The 23,031-nt window shown below is 47.2% G+C and overlaps 1 protein-coding gene across 18 annotated transcripts in view; it reads left to right on the top strand.

Annotated features, from left to right (window-relative positions):
- ZC3H7B (zinc finger CCCH-type containing 7B) overlaps positions 1 to 23,031 on the top strand; it is a 46,744-nt gene that overhangs the window by 9,515 nt on the left and 14,198 nt on the right. For 3 of the 18 annotated variants that reach the window (XM_075751637.1, XM_075751600.1, XM_075751607.1), the window contains exons 5-17: positions 583 to 741; positions 2,632 to 2,712; positions 4,237 to 4,293; positions 5,599 to 5,641; positions 10,040 to 10,299; positions 11,216 to 11,564; positions 12,557 to 12,612; positions 13,531 to 13,693; positions 13,777 to 13,938; positions 14,802 to 15,007; positions 15,747 to 15,847; positions 16,537 to 16,718; positions 20,697 to 20,782. In XM_075751637.1, coding sequence (XP_075607752.1) covers positions 583 to 741; positions 2,632 to 2,712; positions 4,237 to 4,293; positions 5,599 to 5,641; positions 10,040 to 10,299; positions 11,216 to 11,564; positions 12,557 to 12,612; positions 13,531 to 13,693; positions 13,777 to 13,938; positions 14,802 to 15,007; positions 15,747 to 15,847; positions 16,537 to 16,718; positions 20,697 to 20,782 — 1,905 coding nt within the window. Of the gene's footprint in view, positions 1 to 582; positions 742 to 2,631; positions 2,713 to 4,233; positions 4,294 to 5,598; positions 5,642 to 10,039; positions 10,300 to 11,215; positions 11,565 to 12,553; positions 12,667 to 13,530; positions 13,694 to 13,776; positions 13,939 to 14,801; positions 15,008 to 15,746; positions 15,848 to 16,536; positions 16,719 to 20,696; positions 20,783 to 23,031 lie in introns of all 18 variants that reach the window. The other 15 variants (XM_075751553.1, XM_075751501.1, XM_075751510.1 and 12 more) reach the window with 10 other exon arrangements.

The following is a 23,031-nucleotide window of genomic DNA, read 5'->3' as shown; positions in this document are numbered from 1 at the left end:
TGGAATACTGTTTTGAGTATTGCTCTGGAGGCTCTGGTCTTCTCAAGTGAGGCACTGGAAGACAGTGAGAAGGCTTTGGGTTTTGACCGAACTTTCAGCACACACATGGGAAAGGATTCTGTAATACTCAGGCTCTAAAAGGCTGCGTGCTTCCATTTTCCTAAGGAATCTACAGCTCTCCTTTATGGCACAACCCCAGAGCAAGTCCATCCTGTTTGTAATGAGGCTGAGTCCCACGAAAAAAAAATCAGCAGGCAGTCACATAGTTAAAGACTGGCACATGTCACATGCCCAAGATAGAGGGGGAGACAAGATAAGGTTGCTCAAGCAGCCTTAATTCTGGCATTCACTGGCTTTGATGTGTTTTGGGTTTTGCAAGACTCAACAAAATATTCTATTACTGTAGGTTTTGTGTGTTTGTACACTGGTCTGTGTATGAGGTAATATATGTATTTCCAGCTGCCTTTTATATTTTCCAGCTGCCTTCTGTTTTCTGCTGAGAGATAAAACATTTGCATTCACACAGAAGGAGGGGTTAATCTGCTGTGCCTCAGCTGACTCGAGGTGGTCTCTTCCATGTAGGGGTTGTATGAGAAGGCACTGGAAGACAGCGAGAAGGCTTTAAGTCTTGACAAGGAGAACATTCGAGCACTTTTCCGGAAAGCCCGCTCCTTAAATGAACTTGGAAGACACAAAGAAGCATATGAGTGCAATAGCCGGTGCTTGCTGTCCCTCCCACATGTAAGTTTTTGACATACAACTTTGATTTCTGTGGCTCACTGACTTCCTCCTCCACAACATGCTTAGTGTGAGGCCAGAGGACAGTGGAAGAAGAAGGTTGGCTGTTCCCAGGAACATGCTTATGCCCAGAAATTCTGTCTCTCTGACTTGAAGAAGATGTTTGACCTCACATCTTTCTTCAGTCCAAGTCATCCTCTACAGACAGTGCCAGCCAGAGACACCGGTTAGTGACAGCAGGTTTGGTGGCCTATTTGTAAAGAGCAAGCAAAATGTGAACTAAGGCAATGAGATTGTTTTAAGTAGCTGTTTTTATATGTCTAATGGGAGTAACTAGGAGCATGGGACAAATAGGAACTGGAGCACTGGAAGGAAAACATGTATACTTTTCCAGTTTTAGATAAAAATGTGTCATATTTTACTTACTGATTGCTAAGGCAAGCTGATAAAGCTTTTTATTTCCTGTCGGACATGCAAAGGTGTCCTTGCCATCACATGTCATAGTTATTTTTATGTTCACAGGTGTGTAAATTTTTACATTCAGAGGGGACTATCGGCATATACTAGGCTCTAGATATTTTCCTAACAATGCTTTTGTTGAGTGTCCTTTTAGGCCAAATACTGAACAGGAAAACAGACTGTGATTAGATAGATTCTAGTCAGCAGTGGTTGTCTTTGCTAAATTTGGTTCTGATCCATCACAGTAATGCTATTACAAGAAAAATGCATCCACTTCAGCAGGATAAGTTAACTTCCCTTTATTAGTAGTGTTACAGAAACAGTCTTTGAAAGCCTTGTTAGCAGTTAGTTATTCCTTTTGTATAGCTAGTTTCTTTGACGTTGGCAGGGTGACCAGAACACATTAAAGGTGTCATGTTAGGGGAGTTCCAAAGAACTGTTTTTTAAACAAACCGTTTTATAATAAAACCATGTAATATATGTGGTCATGTAAAGCCATATCTGGCTATATTTCACATTGCAGTTGAGCCCCTTAATTGAATTTATTTTTAACCATATACTTATGTTTACATATCTCCTGTTATTACCATTACAATCGTTGTGCTCTAGAAACACTTTATCAAACTTCTCTGTGGCAGGAAAGTTCAGCCTTACAAACTCCATATCGAGTGATCTGCATTCCCTATTCTAAACAATTCAGTCTTCTAAATTAACATACCCCATTGCCTTCTTACCTGATTAACAGAAATCATAAGCCGCCTCTGCATCAAAGGCAAGTCATGCTATCCATCATCTCATCTTGTTTCCATTACACCAGCTACTGAGGCTGTTTAACCAGAGCTGGAGATGGTGAAAATGCCTTGTAGCTAATAAGTTGGAAACTGAGACTTGGTTTCAGCTTTAAAAACAAACAAGCAAGCAAAACAGGCTAGTGAATACTGCCTGCATATCAAAACTGATTATTAGCTCTGTGGCTGGCAGAAAGTATACAGGCTGTGCATGCAGGAAGGCATGCAGGCTCCTTCTTCCCAGACATGGGGACCTTGTGGAAGCTGTATCAGCCCCCAGCACAGGGCTGCTAGCAGCCAGCCTTGGCAGCTCCTTCAACCATCTTGCCAGCGGGACTTGTGAACCCTGCTTTCGGAGAGTGGGTGCTTTCTTGGAAGCAGACACTCGATTCTGATTTTCTGCAGCATTGAAACATTGGGGGGGATGTCCCAGTGCAACCTTAGTATCTCAGCAGGACCGAATGACAAGAGCACTTAAGTCTGCATGGGCTCTTCTAGGGCTGCCCTGGCAATTGTCCACCTGCTGCTGCCCACAAGTGAGGCTTCTTGGCACAGCCCAGTGTGGATAACCGCATCCCTGTTTATTTCATTGTGCATGCCATAAAGGCAAAACTGAAAGTGTCTTGCCAATGTTTTTTGTCCCCAGGATGAAAGCGTCACACAGCTGGGACAGGAGCTTGCCCAGAAGCTGGGACTGAGGGTTCGAAAAGCATACAAAAGACCTCAGGTATGACTTTTTTTTTCTTAGAGATTATTCTTTTGCCTCTTTCAGATTCACTTTTGCAGAAATGGTAGGTGCTGCTCTGCAGCTGTAGACACACGTACCCTGTGATCGCTCTAGCAGGCTGCTGGCAACCTTCTGTCCTGACCCTCTGACTCACTTTGCCTTGATGCATTTCTAATCCCATTGCTGCTCTGTATCTTCTGCCAGTATGTTTCCTGTGTCCCCAGCTAAGCCAGGCAGAGCTGGGATGGTGCTGCAGGAAAGGCTTCTGATGCACTAGAAGCCTGTGATTTTGGGAGGAGAGGGACATGTGGCCTGATCCCAAAGGAGGTTTTGCATCACAGTCCTTTCCCTGTTATAGGATGAGAAGGGTGGGATCCTCTGCTGCATCAGAGGCATATCTGGTTTTGTAGTGCAGTGGGTCACGAGGGATTCTTGCCCCATATCCAGGCATACACCTTCTTCATGGTGGGGGAAAGCTTGTGCTTTGGGAAAATGACAAGTACGTGTCTGGTCAGATGCTAGGAATGAACGCAGCAAAAAAGCGAGTCGTGGGTCCGATAAATTGACCCCAGTGTCTGAATCCATAAGTGTCTCTACAAGACAGTGCTGGAGTACTGTTGGTACTTAAGTGTATACCCTGGGATGGAGCTAGAGGGCGTTAGGCCACTGCTAGCACTCTTGGATAAAGATGCCTTGATCACGTAAAATCCCAGGATGCAATTTCATTAGCTGGTAGTCAAAGCTTACGTTTGCATCCTCAGCCCTGCGTACTGTGGCGTGTTAAACAGCCAGTATGTTCCACCTCCAGAGGGGCACCTTTGAAGAATGTGGTGAAGTGATTGGTGGGCATCCAATTTGCAGAGAGCTTTTGGAGTAAATTTGGCTGTAGAATCTTATGGGCTGTAGCACCTGACATGGGTGATTTGCCTACTCCCCAAAAATCCCTTGGCATTGTAGCAGCTCTCAACCCTCTGAAATGATTCTGTCTCAAAGAAAGGGAAGTTTTACACAGAAATATTTTTTTGTAGCTGCTCACTGTGTTGGCCTTGCCACCTTTATGCTGCTGTCATGTTACTCAGCTGTGACGGGCTTAAATCACCTGTATGTTAGAAAAATAAAAATTAAAAACTCCAAAATGCTTTTTATTATTTGAAAAGTAGTGATCAGTATTTTGATAATACCTTGCTATCTCTTGTGTTGACTTCCAGCTTTCATTCCAGTGCTGTTATGCCTTCCTGAATTTCTTAATGAAAAGACAAAAAAAAAAGTGCCTCAGAGAAGTCATTTGCTTTCTGATTGTGTGTTGGATGTTGGGTGTTTTGCACTGAGGTGTCCAGAACAAATATACGTCCCTTTCAGTGTTCAGAAAACTGTACCCTTCTGTCACAGTGGTAATGCCTTTTGGGGTGGCTTTTATTTTATGGGCAGTGTCTGGAAGGAAACCATATTGTAACCCAGCTTTACCTAGTTTACAAGCATTCATGGGCTGTCTCTGTTCTAAGACCTCTCTCTTCCTTACAGCAGGAATTGGAAACATTCTCACTGCTCAGTAATGGCACGTCAATCAATTTGTCAAACCAGGTAGAGTTTGCATCCTGTGGTTCTTACTGTTCATGGATTGTGCTACTAGAATGCTTCGCGGTTTTGTTTACAGGCAAATTTATAGCTGTCTTTTAGGATTTAAATGTATTCATTAGTGTTTTCCACTTTTAAGGAATATTGCCATTTAAAATGCTCTTGCATTTTAAATAAGTTTCAGTTTACAAGTTTTTACATGGTTAGGGCAACACTAAATCAAAGGTGCAACTGCTGAACAAACATACAAAACCAGATCACACAATGTACTGAGCAAAGTACATACACAGTTTATGTATTCTTTCAATTGTCCTGTCACCTGGGAGATCCAGCTTGGGCAGAGCACTGTACAAATACTAAGCTAAAATATAAGAAGTTGGTGATTTCCTTGTTCCACGACTGGCCAAAAAAAACCCAACCCCAAACACTTGCTGGTTGTACGGGCTATTTGGTACTTCACACTACTCCTTAAAGCAAACAAACTGTAAAACCATAAAAATTGACATTTTGTACAACAAGATGGGGTACTAAAGAATTAGTTTACCTCCCACCATTCAGTGACTTGCCTTCACATCTTTCTAGACAGCCAGTCAGCTTACTTTAATAGTTGTGCCTGGTTTTTCATTGTAAAATCTTTCCTTTTGCAAGAAATGATAATAGTGCAAAAACTAGAAGTTGCAAAAACTATTGCAGTAGATGCAGTATCTCAAAAGTAATTCTTGTGCCTTTTTAAGTTTAAGCTGAAGGCACACCTACTTACCTCTGTTTATGTTTCTGTAAAATATGGACTCATTTTATTCCTTGCCTGGAGCTCCAAGTCAGCAGTTGTCTTCGTGGAAACCTTTTCCTGTTTTGAGTTTTCTGTAGAAGTTTGTGGTTGTTAGATTGCAAAATATGTGAACTAAGAAAAGGAACGTTGTGTAAGATCAGACTAATCAGATCTCACACTGCATGGGGCTGACCGATTGATGTGTCCTGGGACTTGGGAAACAGCGTTCTCATCCACACATGAAAAACCCTATTCTATGTACAGATTTACTCACATGGTTGCATATTATGCAGGGCTGGTATTCCTTTGCAGCAACAGAGTTTGTCCACTGCTGGAGGTAAAAATGAATAGGCTCTTTGGATTAATGGCCTCTTAAGTTCATTGGGTTTACTACTATTGCACTGAAAGACGCCATAAAGGAAAAGAAAGGGCCAGATACATTTAGCAGTAGTAAAGGGTCTCATCTGTGAAGTGTGAATATCTTTTTAAGGATTAATTTCTGGTGATATTTTTCTCTACCCTTTCCTACACCCTCTTTGCAGTCCACTTCCAATGGATTGGGTTCAATAGATGACATCGAAACAGGTAAAGACATTTCTCTTCTCTGATTTTTCATAGAATCACAGAATGGTTTGGGTTGGAAGGGACCTCAAAGACCATCTAGTCCCACCCCCCCTGCCCTGGGCAGAGACACCCTCCACTAGACCAGGTTGCCCAAAGCCCCATCCAACCTGGCCTTGAACACTTCCAGGGATGGGGCATCCACAACCTCTCTGGGCAACCTGTTCCAGTGCCTCACCACCCTCACAGTAAAGAATTTCTAACATCTAACCTAAATCTACCCTCTTTTAGCTTAAACCCATAACCCCTTGTGTCCTATCATTACACTCCCTGATAAACAGTCGCTCTCCAGATTTCTTGTAGGCCCCCTTACGGAAGGCTTCCGTAAGGTATCTGAGCAGGCTGGCAGGCCTGAGAGGTTCATCATCTTAATTTGTGTCTCTTCTGCACACTCCTGGCTTTGGTAACTAGGAGGAGGAAAAGCTGGTGGGAAACAGGAGTGTTTTTTCCTGCAAAAAAACTTTTTGTTCAGGTCCAGTGAGGGACATGTCTGGGAATTAAAACAGTCTGCTGAGGTACACAGCTCTCTCCAGTTGTGCTTTCATAAAGTTGGGCTTGGCAAAGCTTCTGAAACTCTGTTCCCAGCCAAAACAGTCCAGATAAAGTGAAGTTAAGGTTGTAGGCAGCTGTTTGTGCTCTGAGAGTGTATGGTCCTCCAAGATGTTGAGGTGGAGGAAATGAAAACAAAGGGATTTGGGAGAGACCCCGGGAGAGCTGGGTTCAGGGTTAGGCACTCAGGAGGAGCAGAAGGAGGGCTACGGGGTTGCTTTTCTCATGCTGGGAAACAAGTGACCTTAACTCTGCCCCTATAGAACGCTTGCTATGTGCTTTGCCCTTTGTTGTGTGCTGGAACGTTGAACTCTGTGCCTCTGAATACATCAGTCTTTGTTCCTTTGAAAGGTAGTTCTGTGTGTGAAGGTAAGACTTACCACTGCAGGTAGCAGTTGCTCTTTTTCTAGAAAGAAACTAAGTTCATTATTAGGGTGCTTTGGTGTCTATTTTGGAAAACATGTTAGTTCTCTGTTGAATGCCAGTCCAGTAACTGAATGCTATGTGCAATTATAAGACCTAGTTCTGTGAATTAATAAGAGTTTTTCACATTATCTTGCTGTGTTAAAATGAACTGGATTCCTACTGCAGAGTAAAGAGTGACTACATCCGGTAACCTCTTTATTTAATCAGTATTTGGTGTAAGAGCAGCATGCCACTTTTGGTGCAGTTCAGGCAAGAGAGAACCTTTACTGCTAGGAAATCTTTTCAAGAGCACTGAAATTACATGTTATCCTATCTCCCTGAGACAGGATGCCACCAGGATGACTGTGAGTTCTGGGTACCTCGAGAGTTTCAGATTCAAAGCTTTTTTTTAGCAAGTTTTTGTTGTTGTTGTTGTTGTTGTTGCTTTGGTTTGTTTTTACGATGCAAACTCCTGAAGCTTTTTCCCCCATGCTTTACTTGAAGTCATCTGATTAACTCGGCCCTGCCTTGCATAGATCATGGCTCAGATCTGGCTCAGCATGGCCTTTGGCCAGCTAATGCACTAGGGAACCACTGCTGGTTTGGAAAGCAGGAGCTATAAACAGGGCTTTTAAAAGCACTCTGGGACAGGCAAATCTATGGCCAGAAAAGCTGCCAGGTGGGGAGCATGGTATGAGAGACTTGGTTTGGGGAAGCAGATGGATAAGACCCTCACTGAGCTTGTAATAGGTGGGGCTTAGTGTCATGGCAGTGGCAGAAATCAGAGGGAGGCAGGTGTGTGCTGGTGATCTGCTCATTGAAGAAGGCTGGTTTATTCTTTTAAGATGGAGCAAACATTAGGTGAATGCAGGAGGTGCATGAGTTTTCTGGAAGGGGAGTACGTGAGATGTGGGTATGGTGGCTGGTGAGAGAGATCAGCAGATGGGGTATCCTGAGGAAAGTGGGAATGGGAAAGGCGGGGTAGGGGAAAAGATTGGACAGAGGGGAGTGGGAGGAAGTGGCTGAAGGAATGATGGGGTAGTCAGGGAGAAGGAAGCAGACATCTCCCCTCTGCTTCTTGCAAGTGGAACCTGTTGGTCCCTGCTCTTCTCCTTGCCCTTCACATGCACTGAGCTGTGGCAGGTCCTGTATCCTTTTCTGCCTTTTGGTCATGCATTCAGCTTTCAGGGTTTTTGGGCCTCTTCGGGTGTGTGAGGGCCTCTTTCCCCAGCTTCCCAATCTGAGTGGGAACCAGAGGGCCTCGTTCATTCCTCAGAGAAGGTCCAAACTTCTGGATCCTTTGGGGCCCTGTCATTGCGAACCCTTTTGCTCCCCCCCTGCATGTGTCGCCATCCCTTCCGGCATGTCCTGAACTTTTTGTTGGCCCCTGGAGGGATCTTGACAGTAGTCCAGGTTTAAACATCTGAAAAACGGGAAGGCACAAGCCGTCCCTTTGTACTGAGGGAAATCTGGCCAAGCTACCAGTGATGAGGCCAGCACTGAGGGAAGCTGGATGGCTGGCTCCTGAGTGCGGCTGGGGGTCCAGCGCCAAAGGGAGATGAGCTGAGAGAAGTCATTGCAAAGGGGGCATGGGGTTGGAGCTGAGCCTGATCTGAGGGGCAGCTGCAAAACTAAGGATGTTTACAGCTTCCTTTGAGCCGCTGCCTGTGGGGAATGTGTTCAACTGCAGCAGTGAAAACGTGTGTGGGATCCCACAAGGTACAACATGTGCTTTCCTTTGATCGCCTGCATGAAGTTGTGGAGAGGGACCTGTGTCTGTCCCTTGCCGCTTCCCCCTGCTTTCTCTGCCTTTTGTCACAGCTTGTCTTCTAGTGCCTTGCACAGCAACCTCGGCTGTGGTCCATCCACATGGACCGCTCACAACAAATGCCAGAGGAAAGGTCGCAGGGGATGGTGGTGTGCTCCTGATGGGGTTAGAGATAAGGGGGCCTACGTGTGTGTGTCATCTCTGCTGTTGTTTTGTTCAGGACTTGGGGGTTTGTAGGAATTGCTGATTTGCTGAGCCCTCTGAGAAGGGCACCAACACAGTTCTCAGTCAGTGAACATGCAGCGTAGAGGACAGCAACATGGCTCACTCGCCCAGTCCCAGTCAGAACGGGATGGCTGAGTTCTCGTGGGGGCTGAGTGAGCAGAGCTTATACAGACAGGATGCAGCATTCCTCACTGGATCAAGATTTGTGTCTCGGAAGCTTGTCTAGTTTCTTTCCCATTCTTATCAGTCTTTCTAATAAAAGCTATTGTCTCTCCTTCCAAACGTTGCCTTGCTTGTAGCCTTAGGCCATCATAGCTACAGTGCAGCCACTGCTATGTGGATGGGGAAGGTAGCATCTTTGTCTTATTTCTTTTCTTTTATTCCAGGACATCTGCACAGGGGCAGAATTAAGGTAGTTTGGGTGCTTGGTTTGAGAACTGCAAATGTAATGCTGCATTTTCTGAATTTCTAACATTTGAACTTCTTTTTTTTTAACCTTTAATTTTTTTGAGAATAAAATGCTCTTCTGTGAAGAATATGTGCTTGTAACCTTAACTTCACTTAACAGAGGCTTATATTGCATGATGGGAACATCTTACCTTTTCAGTAATGTACTGGAGAGGCAAGGAAGCCTTAGGGAAAATCAGTGCCTCTCTCCTGCCCTGACCCCGGCTCACACAAGTTCCCAAGGGGATGTTTGCTGCTGAGGTGTTGAGGAGGAGTGTGGGCAGCAACCTCCCACCTACGGACATCAGGAAATACTCAAGAGCAGGGAATTTACTTGGGTAAAGACAGCTGAGTGAGTCTGATGGGGTTTTTTGGGGACACATTGTTAGCACAATCTGGTCTGAGCACCCAATCTCTGACTCTTTTTTCTCAGCAGGACCTTGTGTTTTTTATCTTCTGCCATTTAGGATGCCTGAGGTTTTAGAGAGGGTGTGCAAGTAAGCAAGCTTTCAGCTGGGATATCGAAACTCCAAGGAGCAGAGAAGGTGGTGATCTCTGCCAAATGCATTAGTGAGGAACATTAAAGAAAACACCAGGCAGTGGGTTACAGAGAAACTGGATTATGTGCCCCTGGCCTTTAGTCCTGGCCACAGCAAATTCAGTAACTGCTCTGTCACAGGTTTTGTGTTGTTCCTGGTTACTGTACATGCTTGCCAAATCCTGACAGTCTGTCTGGGCACTGACCCTTAGAGTGTATTTCAGCTATCGATGAGCCATTGGAGACTGGGAACAAAAATGAAAGGGCAAGAACTTTTCAGGCCAGAGCCCCTTCTCTCGGAAAATTGGCATTCTTGGTTTTTGTGATTTGATGGAATTGTACAATTTTATTTTTTTTGCCAGGGTGTGCTCTGCTTGCCCCCTGCAAGAGGCTCCCCTGGGTGACTGGCTCTGTTTCTCCCTCATCACAGATTGCTCTGTGGACCTGCAGTGCCTCCCAGCTCCTGTGGCCACCTCTGTCCCTGTGAACGAGGGGCTGGCCCCTTTGCCCTCTGACTCGGACGCAAAGGGCTTGCCTACCTCGCTCCCTGCTGCCAGCTTGCTCCCGTCTCCAGACTGTGTGTCCCTGCCAGTGCCTGAGAGCGTGGAGGACTTCACAGATGGGGACATCATTGGGGAAGAACTGGACTCCCTCCTGGACTCCCTCGCCGAAGGGTCACCATACCCTCTAGTAAGAGTTGGGCGCTGCATGGGTCCCCTGCTTCTTGTTCCAAAGAGGTCCTTGGAGCATGTGGATATGCGTGCTGCCTCTCTTTCTTTCTGTCACTCTTTCATCCTAGCTCTATCTCTGGCAAAACTCATTCATTCCTTCCTTTATTTCTGGAACCAGCTTGTGAGTATCTAAAGAGCCCACGTCCAAGTCTCCTTTGCTGTGTGCAACTTCATGGAACTGCCTCTCAAAAGTACCCAAGATAGCCTTCCCCTGCCATCATTGTCCCCCTGGCCTCTGGCGTCCATGGAGTTGAAGCAGGCCTGAGGGTAGAAATGAGTGTGCTGATGCAGGAATGATGGATGTATTTTATACAGTGGGCGTGCTCTAATCTCCTTGTATTTTGTGCAGGCTGCATTCAGCCTAAGCTCTTTGAACAGGTCTGGGAGCTGTAGAGACAATCTGTATTCATACTTACGTTGGATTTTAGTTGCTGGTGTTGCTTATGTTATGTGAGCCAACTTGGGTCTGGAAGCAATATAATCATATTCATGCAGGACGCCTCTTGAGCCAAAAAGCTCGGATGAGAGGTGCCATAAGTAATGGTCGTTACCCTGACCTCGGTGCTGTGTGTACTCAGCTGTGCTATTTCTTGACCTGAGCTGGTTTAAGTGCCCAGCGCAGCGCTCTGTCTTGCAGACTGATGAGCTCAGGTAGCCCAACACCCCCTCAGGGACCTCGCTCCAGACTCTGTGCAGTGTAGATAGATTAGAAGGTTTGTGGGAAGTTTGCATGAGGATGGAGCTGCCGAGTATCCTTTTGCTTCAGATAATACAGCACGTACTTGAGTGGGAGTCTGTTACTCTCTGTGTTCACTCATTCTCTTCTCCTCGTTCCTAATGTGCTGTTTGTCCTCCCCCTTCCTGATTCCCCGAAGTCTCTGGTCCAGGGCACCATTCCTACCAGCCTGCCAACAGAGATGCCCCAGCTGATCCCTGTGTTTCCGGGGGGAACTCCGCTGCTGCCCCCAGTTGTGACAGCCAGCATCCCTGTCTCCACCCCGCTGCCACCTGCCTCCTTTGGCCTGGTGATGGATCCCACCAAGCAGCTCTCCTCCTCCTCTGTCCTGGATGCCTTCGAGGCCCCGCCAGGAGGAAGTGGTGGCTCCACCTTAGATTCGTTGGATTCCCTGGATCTGCTTCCCTACACAGACTCACGGCTCGATGCCCTGGACTCCTTTGGGACAAGCAGAGGGTCGCTGGATGCCTTGGATTCCTTTACTATTGGTAGGTGCGGGGCTGATGGGGTTTCATGCTGCTTTACCTGTGAATGCATGCCAAAATTATTTCCTTTGGTGCTGAGGACATCTGTCATATAAATCTGTCTGCCGATGCTGCAGAACAGGAGTATAAATGTAGAAGAGGGCAGGGAGCTGTCTTGGACAGAACAACTGAATATGTGTAACTCAGAAGTAATGAGAAAGGCTATAGGTATGTAATCCCAGATAACCAGTATGTGCATGGTGTGACATCTCAAGAAGAAAAAGGGACACAAAAGTGCATAATGATGAGTGATAAGATTTAAAGCTGGCTTGGTGTCCAGAACACCTCCCTTGGCACAATTTGCTAGACTATAACATGATTCCTCTACCCTCCCCAATGACTCTGACATTTTGGACCAAATTAGCAAAATCCTGGTGATTGTTTTAGATGATACAGGACCTTGTTGCACTGGGCAGAACGGTAGAGGCCAAGGTGGGTTTCTCCCATCTCTGGATTCAGGGCAGTGAGTGTCCTGTTGCATGGCACACTGTGTTCTCATGTCACAAGGAGCAAAGCTGTGGAGGATGGTGAGCAAAGAGTAAGTCCCCTCCTGTCCCAGGAGGGAAGGCCAGCTTCTTCTCGGCTAACTTGTCCCCAGTATTGCAGTTTGATGGCAGCAAAAGTATTTTGAGAAAAGCAGAGATTGGCCAGTCAGCACTTCAGCACTCAGATTCACCTCAGCATTGGGCTGCCTTGGAGTTGCCACCTTGGGAATGCCAGCGCTCAGCAGCATAGACTTGGGTTCAGTAGGGATTGGGGGACAGGAAGGCCTTTCCTGGAGTTTTTCCAAGACTTAGACAGGTGGCTTGGGGAAAAAGTACTAAAATGTTATGAAATAAATAAGGCAAATGGATTTAATAAGCATTTGTTGGTCTTTTTGTGAGCAGAACTGCCTCTGAAAGTGAAATGATTGGTTTTGTTTTGTGGGGCTCTTTTCCCCTTCTTTTGCCCAGAAGAAACTAGCCCTCAGGAACTGCGACACCCACCTGGCAGCCAAAAACCATCCCCCGTGGTGAGTGAGCCGCTCCCCCATGCTGATGTCCCAAGGTGCTCTGGAGCCAAGGTAGTAGTGACTTGGGTGATATAGGTAATTTGGGCCCATTTTCTTAACCTGCCCCAGTGAGTGTTGCCTCCCATGTTGTGGCAAGGCAGGTAAAGATTTCCCCAGAGTCAGTCAGAAGACATTTGTTCCATCTTCATTTTTATCTGCAGCTCTGCATATTGCAAGGTAAACATGGCGTGCCCTTAGGTTGTAAGGTTGACGGGATCACGGAGGCCGGTGATATCTGGTAGCCACGTAACACCAAAGGATGGGGCAGAGTAAGCTAACTTTGTCTTCAGACTGCTGAGGTTCTTTGGTCCTCTCTGCCCCTGTCAGGAGGCTTTTCCACACACTATTCTGCCCCTGTCCCTTGTCTCCAGTCTTGGAGAAAAGGAGGAGGGTTATCTATGCTTAGCAAGCTTGGAACAAGAATTATTCTTAAGTTCCTGCCATCTGCTAGCCCTGTTAACATCAATGTGAAGCAAAGTCTCTGTCCTCAAATTAATCTGCTCCCTGAAGACTCACTGATGAGTGGTTTGTTTTTCTCCCAGGTTGGGATACGGTTGATTTGAGTGTCTTCCAATGCAGAGTTGGCTGTAATGGAAGGAATGGGGAGGAGTGAGGGGGGCATTTGGTTGTGTGGCTCACGATAGAAAACTGAGGTCCCTTACCAAGAGCCCATCTTTGAAGTGAACATACCACACTGTTTGCTATCTTTTTAAAAGTTGCACGCAGCTCTTTTGGAAATGTAATTTCAGATGTGAACGTTTTGATGAGAGAGAAAACGAGAAAGGTTTTTGAGAGACTGGAATGGGGCAGGGGCTTAGAGAGGTTTCTTACCCATGTGGTTGCAGAGCTGAAAAGAGAGGTACATGTGTTTCCACTCAGGTCAGCCTTGGTGGAGTGAGTCACCCAGCTGTGCCCAAGGTCACCGAGCACCTCCTGTCCCAGCCAGAACCAGTAATGCCCAACACAGCCCTGCTGGTGAAGAACCCCCTGGCATCTACTCATGTCTTCAAACAAGCCTGTCATATCTGCTACCCCAAAACAGGTGATGCGTTTGCTCTGCCACTCAGAGCGCTGGCCTGGGCTAGGGTCTGCCTTACCCCAGGCTGATGGGGTTCTTTCCTGCAGGGCCCAAGGCCGGCGATTACACCTATCGAGAAGGCTTGGAGCACAAGTGCAAGCGGGACATCCTGCTGGGCAGGCTGAAGAACTCAGAAGACAAGACCTGGAAGAGGATCCGTCCTCGCCCAACCAAAACCAACTTTGTAGGATCCTATTACCTGTGCAAAGGTGATCTGGAGGGGAGAAGGCTGTTGGTGGCTGGGAAGGGGCTGTTCAGTGTGTGCCAGGGGAGTTTGGGAGGAGGCTTCCAGTTAGTATCACCTGCTATCTTTGGGATCTTCCTGTCCCATCAGTAGCCCACGGACCAGGAGGCCTGTTACAATGAAAGGCAGTGACCTCCCATGCTGTGGAGAGGAGGCAGATTTTGAAGTGGGGGAGCCATAGAAGAGTTGCAAAGGCACAGTGAGGTGTTGCGCACAGCCAAGGGCTCAGAGCTGCCCTGTTGACATGGGCTTTGCTGAGATCCTACCTCCTGTACGTGTGCCTGCATTAGTCCCACTCCACCCAGCAGCTCTATGGTAGGGCTGTGCTTCTGCCCTGGCGAAAAGCGCTCTCTGCCTGCTCTTTTGCCCGTCCTCCGTACATACAGGCAATGTGACTGGACTGGTCCCTCAGGCAGTGTCATTACAAAGTACCTAATGAGGTGGGGAGATTGCAAGAGCTAAGATAACAGGGCGCCTTAGTGCTGGGCTGCTAGAACTTAATCTGGATTGGCTTTAAAAGGGGTTGGTTAAATTGTGGTCTCTCCCTCACCAGGCACTGAATTAAAGCAGGCCTCCGTTTTGAGATGGTTTCCACAACAGATGGCATTACTTGAGATTGTCACCATTCAGTAGTTTGCATTAACTTTCCTGAATGTCTTGGTGTAGACAAACTTGGGGGGAGATGTCTTTTCTTTTTTCTTTAACTCTGTGTTTTCTTGCTTTCAGCTCCTTGTGAGGTGTGGGCAGTGGGAGGAGACGAGAGAGAGTTTAGTTTCTGACTGGGCCGCCCTCCCTGTGTGGTGGTGTGTGCTGTTTGTTGCTTTGTAGATATGCTTAACAAGCAGGACTGTAAGTACGGGGATAACTGCACCTTCGCGTACCACCAGGAAGAGATCGACGTGTGGACGGAGGAGAGGAAGGGGACCCTCAACCGTGACCTCCTCTTTGACCCGCTAGGTGGGATCAAGCAGAGCAGCCTCACCATTGCCAAGCTCCTCAAGGAACATCAGGGCATCTTCACCTTCCTCTGTGAGGTACAGAGCTGGTGGGAGGGAGCAGGCACCCTTCATCATCTCCTCAGTATGTATCTGGACCATTGATATGTCCCAGCCAGTGCCCTGCTCCCAGAAGGGCAGTGAGCAGTGGATGCAGCTGTGTAGGAGAAAGGAGAGGTAGTTTTCCTCCTTAGCCCTGCAGCTGAACCAGGTGCACGCAGCCTCATGGGACCACCTGTCTCTTCCTCTGTCTTGAGGTGTTGCTTTGAATTGTAATTTAGCTCCAGCTACTTTAGAAATCAGAACCCCGTAATGCAATAAATTCCCACTTGATGTCTGTGCTGAGCCACTGAGTTGGTAAGTTACGGATTGGCTCGGACCATCTTGATCTACAGCAGAGAGTTCCCCATGCTGGCAGCAGTACATGTAAAGGGACATGTTCTTTGCTGCGAACTGGCTATTCTTTTATTTCTCCCCATCGTTTCCCTCTTGTTCTTGCTGTCTTGGCTAACTGGGAAAGAATATGTGGCTCTGACCAAAATTTTTCCAACCACAATGGAAAATACTGTTGAGAATAAGCCAAAAAATGTTGTCCAGAAGCTTTTCCAAAAGTTCGCTTGCTTTACTTTAAAGCCCTACCACAAAGTTTTCACCAGTCGTCTTCTAACTTTGAACATTAGAATAGGCTGGCTCTGGTTCTTCTTCCCTTTCCAAGTGAAGTGGCTTTGGTTCACTTCTCTCTAAGACTTTCCCAGCCTACTAATTCTTCTCTTCTCAGATTTGCTTTGACAGCAAACCCCGGATTATCAGCAAAGGGACCAAGGACACGCCATCTGTCTGCTCCAACCTTTCTGCCAAACACAGTTTCCATGACAACAAGTGAGTGAACATTTTTTGTGCTGATGGGAGCAATCTCTCACAAGTCCAGCCAGTTTAATTCCAGGGCCCTGGTCATTTTCTGTATTTCCTCCCCGTAAGTTCCAGTCACAGGGCAGCGCAAAGCATGATAAATAGCACTGTGTGCTTCACCCTGCATGTTTGCTCCTGGTACTGAGGGATTTCAGGCATCAACAAAGCCCTTTGGAGTCAGCCTAAGTTTTCCATTGACTTAATTTGTCTTTCATTTTGGCCTTTACATAAAGGTCAAACCAAAGATTCTGTAGCTCAGGATCCTGCCTCTGACTGGCTGGTAATGAATGTTTAGGAAAACAAATATAAGAAACATGTCAAGTACACAGTAATACAACCCCTTCTGGTTCCTGGCAGCCTGAGACTTAGGGACTTGCTGAGCCAGAAGAGTTGGTGTCTTTGCTGCAAATTTGGAAATGTGTCTGATGTCTGAACTTAAGCAGAGCGTCACCCATGGGCTGAGGAGATTGAAAATACCTACTTAGGGTTGATAGGGTGGGAGGGCAGGGGTTTGGTTTTCCCAGTGGGAGTCTGCCTCTCCCAGAGCTGATTTTCTGTGTCCTTTGCCTGCCCAGTCAAATGTATGAAAGTCACGTGTAAGGAGGAGGGGGTGGAGATTTGATCCTGTGGTGCTTCATATTTCTCTGGACTGGCTGCAGGTGTCTGGTCCATATTGTGCGTTCCACCTCTCTGAAATATTCCAAGATCCGCCAGTTCCAGGAGCACTTCCAGTTCGACGTGTGCCGACATGAGGTGCGTTATGGCTGCCTGCGTGAGGACAGCTGCCACTTCGCTCATAGTTTCATTGAGCTCAAGGTCTGGCTGCTGCAGCAATATTCAGGTGAGTGTGACTTGGTGCGGGGCTGGTGATGTGTACACCCGAGTTTCCTCCAGCGTGTACCTGGGGCCAGTTGAGAGGGGAAGGGGATGATTTGGGAGTAGAGTTGTCGTCGCTCGCTTGTGCCTATACTTTGTCTCCTCAGGGATGTAGAAAAGAGGGCCAAGGTGTTGTGGGAGATGATTTGGCCTTTGTTCCTTTACAGGTTGCTACTGTAATTTGCAGAGCAGGAAGCCTTTCCCTTAGGACCAGCTGCATAAGTTGAAATTAGGTAGGGTTGAATCCCCAGAGGTGTTTTGGTGCTTAAATCCTGTCCTAGACCCTAAATAGCAATTAGGCCCCTGAATGAGCATCTGGTGCAGTGAGAATGGCAGCATGCGCAGGTGACAAAGCAGTTGTATGAAGGAAGACTGTGCATCTCCAGTTTCTCTAAACAAATTAATCACAGAATGGTTTGGGTTGGAAGGGACCTTAAAGGTCATCTAGTTCCAACCCCCCTGCCATGGGCAGGGACACCCTCCACTAGACCAGGCTGCCCAAAGCCCCATCCAACCTGGCCTTGAACACCTCCAGGGAGGGGGCATCCACAGCCTCTCTGGGCAACCTCTTCCAGTGCCTCACCACCCTCACAGTGAAGAAATTCACCAGCTGTGGGAAATGACAAGATACTGATTTTTTTTCCCTAAAAGGCTTTGATGACATACCTCTGAAGAAGCTGTTGCAGAAATTATGTTTAGGTCACTCATATAATGACACAGCCACATCTGGCACTTTCAGTCCTCTCTCTCTCTCTGACATGCTGGAGGGTTTCTCTTGGTGCTCTTCTGTTAACCAAGTAGATGCTGGTTCACCCACAATGCTACCTGTATCTTTTTTACTGCAGGGTCTTGTTCAGTGCAGGTCCCAGCCCAGTAATGGGAGTCCTTCAGAGAGGAAACATTTTATGGATGTTTCTCACCATTTTTTGATGTAATTGGGGGCAACTTCTTTAATTTACTATTCCAGTGCCTGTCACTGTAGTTCAGTGCAGTCCTCAGCCCTGTTGTGGCTCATAAGGGACAGTGATGAACAAGTGGCACACTGTGGCAAATGCCATCTTTTATTCTTCCTGTTTGGCCTCGCTTACTTATGGCCACAGGAAATGAAAAAATTACACCACCAGAGTTTCTAAGAGAGCATGTTGCCTGTGAGCTGTAGGCCCCCATTGCTGCCCTACATGGTTATGGTACTGCCTGTGGTACTCTGGGCACTCTAATATTCAAGCACCTTGCCCTTTTCCCAACCCTATGGTTGCTGGGGGGTTTTTTTGGTGTGGTTTTTTTTCTAAAGTTTCTTTGCTCCCTCCTTCCCTCCCTATTCCTTCCTCTTCAGCCTGTAGAAGAAATGGTTAGATTGATTTTTGCTTCTCGCCTCCTTTACTTGAAGAAGTGATTTCCAAAGGGGAAGCTGAGGAGATGAAACAAGCCATGAGTTTAGCTGCAGAGGTGGTCAGTAAGCCTTGTGTTTATTCCCATCTTTTCCAACAATGGGAGAGCCATCATCTTTTTGGTTTTGTTGGGGGGTTTTGTGTTTTTTTTTCTGTAGGGCTGTATATATGAGCCTGCTTTCCTTGTGAGTTTGCCTTCCTGGAATGGTAGTTTATTACCTCTCTTAAGTGTAGCCCTCATTAAGGAAACAGAGGTGAAAGATAGTTGTTGCCATTCTTCTGGGAATGCTTTAGCTTTGAAGCAGAGAGTTTGATTTGGGCACCGTTTGCTCTGCAAAAATAGGAAGGGGGCATTGTTCATCGTAGCTTGCATTTGAAACCAGTGGGCTGTTGCATTTCACAGCTGTTTGAACTTTTACAGAGTTTGTGGCTTTGTTCATGGGGATAAAGGATTGTAATAGTGGAGTAAAGGTTCCCAAGATCTGAAAATGTGGACAGGCAGGACTGGTTTCTTCTTCACTGTGGCTTTTCACAGGCATATCTTGCTATCTTCTCCCATCAGTGGAAATCACAGTGTCTTTGTCCTCACTAACGATGTTGCAAAAGAGTTGAAATGTTGTAAGTAATCAACACATGGGCCTTTTGGTTACCAGATCATCTCTTTGGTACAGTTTGTGCTTTGTAGAACTGGTGTATTGGAAAACATCCTTCCGTATTAGGGTTTGTTGGGTTTTTTCCCAACCACCTCATTTCTAGACTGTATTGTTGAGTTATATCAGATTTCTGGGGCTGGGAGAAGACAATCACTTCCTAAGAACTTTATTTGAAATTCGGTCTTCTGACAAGAGCTGTATATGCTTCTTCTGTTGGTTCTGCACCCCCAGGATTGCAGTGGAGAAGATGGAGGTTGCTTTGGCCCTCCTTCTGCTAGGTCCAGTGTAGCATGTTAACTCTTTGCTGTGGTTTTCCCAGCTTTGTAGTTTTCATCCCCAAAGTATGGATCAGTGTTGTGTCCAGCCCTGGAATACTTGGACACTGAAGAAGGAGTTGCAGTTTTTCTAACAGTTTCTTTTGGAATTAATGGTTAAGAAGGAGAAAATCCACAAACAGCTCTGATCTGGGAGTAGTACCAGCTATACAGCAGCTGCCATTTTGGAGGCCTGAGCAAATGTTCTTGAAGAATGGTAAAGTTTTCTGAATTATTTTAATCTTTGTCCAAGCCCTGCATAAACAGCAGTATTGTTGCCTGGCAGAGACTTGGACAGCTGAAATCACAGATGGGGAAACTGAGGTCAGGAATGCTGTGACTTACCCAAGTTACACACAGACTAAGCTGAGATGAGAACTTGTGTTTGCTGGCCCTTAAGTTCTGGAACATGCTGCCTCTCAGATCAAAGATCATGTCCATGTGGCATGCCTGGGGAACAGCACACTTCAGTAATAAAAGCTGTAGGCAAAAGCAAAGGAATTTTGCAACCTGTCTGTGCTGGGGGTGCTGCATCAAGGCCATCCTGAGCACCCCACTTTGAATCAGCTAGCCTTTGTAAGATACTTGCTTCAGTTTGTTTCAGCAGCTATCTCGGGTCTTTATAGCGCTTAACTAACATGAGGGGGGTTGTAACAGAGTCTTCACATTGACCAGACAGTTCCTACTCTTACATACTTTTCTTTCGCTGTTTAATGCTCTGAGAATTGTAGCACCCATCCAGCTGGTTGGTGCTGGCAGGGGCTGTTCCCTCACCACTTGAGTTGGTCAGGAGCTAATTCCTTAGATAAGGTCTGACCAACCCTTTTTCTTGTTGTCTGATGTTGCATTTTGGATTCCTGAAACCTTGCAGATCTTTCCTTGCTGGTTACATACTAGCAGCTGTTCCTTGGTTGGTTTTGCATTGTTGATCTTTCCTTGCTGCTTTGGTTGCACTTGGTGTTTGTCTCTGCTGAATTTCAACTTTTCGCATGTTGATTGACGGGTAACCCTCACAACTTGAAGTATGTAACAGGCTAATTAATCCCAGCAGGTATTAGGTGAGACTTCTGGGGTCTGGGAGATGCCAGATATCTCAGTGGGATATCTGTGATCTTCCAAACTAGTGGCAAAATCTCCAATGTACAGTAGATCAACAGTAACAAAGCATTGTCTTCAGGACTTTGGGTAGGATCTGTTGATATGGTGTTAGAGGGGAGAGCCTTGGTCAAGGTCTTCATCCCTAGTCAAGAATCAGCATCTTGGAGGCAGCAGCTGGGTCCTTTGCACACAGCCTGAGCAGAATGCCGGGTCTAAATGAGCCCAAGGGACCGAACTCTTCCCCTTTGGTCTGGCTTGAGTGGGAGTGCTGGAGAGAGGAGCTTCCCTGTCCTGTGCTTGAATGCATTCTGTGGTGGTGTCAGGTCCCCTCACAACCCATGTCCTGACATTACCAGTGAGATTGTTGGGAGCTCTCAGCGACACAGGAGTTCCTGAACCCCAACGCAGGATGTCCTGCAACCCCTCCCTCCCTCTCGCTCCTTTGTTGGCTGAAGCAGGGTAGCTCAGTCCGGTCTCCTTTTCTTCCCAGGAATGACCCACGAAGATATCGTGCAGGAATCTAAGAAGTACTGGCAGCAGATGGAGGCACATGCCAGCAAACCAGCCAACAGCATGGTAAGTAAGGTGCATCTTACAGGGCTTGCAGACGGGTTTTGCTCCCAACTGTTCCAGCACTTTTTCTCTCTTTTCCTCCCACTGCCGTGCCTGACCGGTCCCAGGCAGACCAGGCTGGCCATTGAGGAGGAGGACAGCTAAGAGCTTTCCTGTTCGCAGTGCTAGCGATGAGTTTTGCGCCTTGTTTTGCAGGGTTGTATCTGATCTGTTCATTGCTGCCTCTAGAGCAGGGAGGGCAATGTGCAGAGAATGGTGCTGTGTGTGACACCTTGCTAGTGAAATGGGGGACAGTGTCCAGACAGAGTGGGGATCAAAGGGGTCCTGCTGCCCTTTAGTGGCCAAGGAATGATATGGCAGTTTGAAGGACTCCCTAAGAAATGACTCATGACCCACAGGACTGCTCTAAATGCAGGAGTGGGTGGAACTTGCAGCTCAGGTGCTGTTGAGGCCAGGCAGAGATCTTAGTGGTGCTTTGCCAGGAGGAGGCTGTGAGCTTTGCCTCTCTTTGTGCCACCAGTCTCTCAGTGTGGGAGAAGGTGCCTCTGGCTGCACCCTCCAGCACTGCCAAGAGCTTTCTCTGGAGAGGTATGTTATAAGCAAAGGGCACCTCTTCGTCTGCTTTCTTCCAACCTGTTGGCTATGGGTAGTGCTGTTTTATCCTTTTTTCCCCAAGGGGATGTTCTGTAGTGTAGGAGCAGAGCCCACCCAGTGAGGATGCTTCCCAGCCCAGCCCTGAGGTTGAACTAAAGCAGTTTTGCCTTTAGAACGGCGAGGCGAGTTTTTTGTTCTTTAATTACTTTCAGAAGATAACGTCTGATGAGATGAGAAACTTCATGCCTCCTAGTAAGCTCCCAGGTGTAGGAGCAATTCTCTCTCCTGCAAAATGGTAGGGAAAGTGTTGTGAATCTTTTTTGTTCCCACTTGAGAGCTTGCTTTCCCCTTGTGGAGGCCTGAGCCCTTGGCCTGTGCCTTACTGTCAGGGCAAGGGTGCTTCACCTTTGTCTGGGACCTCTCACCCAGGAGTCCTTCTGCAGAGACCAGCACTGAGTACAGCCTGTGAGCACCCTGTGGAGGAGGTGTTTTATAGGAACGGGATCTGAGTCACCCACGTGGTGTGTAGCAGCTTTTTTCCGGCTAGGTTACGGCCCAGCAGAAGTGTTCTGAAGTCTGTAGGGCACTGATGCTGGGGAAAAGCAGGTTTGCTGGGCATGGGTTAGCCCAACAGGAAAGACGCAGGTGACTGCACTGATGCTTGCAGTGAGCTCTGTGTCCACATAATGTACTGGTCATGCTGCATGAGGTGGAGTCTTCTTTGAGGAGAAGCTCAGCAACATACCTGTGCGGCCCGTTCGGCTGTTCTGGTCTGAAATGGTTGGGGGAGAGGAATGGGAAGCAGCAGTCTAGAGTAACCAAGGCCATCTGACTTGCTTAAGGAGTGTGTTCTAGCCTCTCAGGAAGCTGAGAGGACAAGTTTCTACAGCCTGTATTATATGAGAAGTGAGCCTGGATGATCTGAGTGGTCCCTGCAGACAGAGCTGGCTATGATCTCTTTCTACCTGGTGTGGGAACAGAGGCAGCTGCCTGCATCTCCACAGTGGAGGAAACTAAGTGTGAATTTGCAGCGGTTTGTGACAGTAGTTGGATTTATATCAGCAATCCTTGCCCCATGGAGGATGAAGTCTAGTGACTGGTTCTGTTCTGCCTGCTGTGGATCTGCCTGCATTTTCCAGAAAGCTCTGTCTTGCTGTTCTCTTTGCATCATCTGGGAATAAAAAAAGATAGATGGATGGCTGTTGGCCTGTAAACCTTGCAGCTTCAAATTCACCTTTGTCTGGAGGTGCTGCTGTTGGACAAACACATTGTTCAGCGGGCATGGTCAGAGCATGTCCTCTGAAGCACGTGGGATCTGGATGCTGAGCGAAGGTTTCATTTCTGGCTGTTGGGCCTCGCAGGGGGCAGAGGATCAGGAGGAGAAATGCCAGTGCCTGCTACATCAGCTGCCAGGGGATGGGCAGAAACCTACAGTTTCTGGGCCCTGTGGGCAGTGTTAGGGCTGATGGCCAATGTCAATGTCTGGTTACGCCCCACAAATGCCTATCAGAGCTGAACTGTACCCTCCACCCTTCCAGGGCATTGGTTCGTGCGGAGGTGAAGCAGCAGCCATGTTGGTACAGTCCGAAAGAGCCTACCAGCAGCACCATCAGTTGTAAGGATTGGCAGCCCGGCACTGGCACTGTGCAGGCAGACAG

The sequence above is a fragment of the Balearica regulorum genome, chromosome 1 (assembly GCF_011004875.1).
Source record: "Balearica regulorum gibbericeps isolate bBalReg1 chromosome 1, bBalReg1.pri, whole genome shotgun sequence".
Classification (NCBI taxonomy): domain Eukaryota; kingdom Metazoa; phylum Chordata; class Aves; order Gruiformes; family Gruidae; genus Balearica; species Balearica regulorum.
Note: the sequence above shows the minus strand (reverse complement) of the source record. Positions and strands in the feature narration are given on the sequence as shown.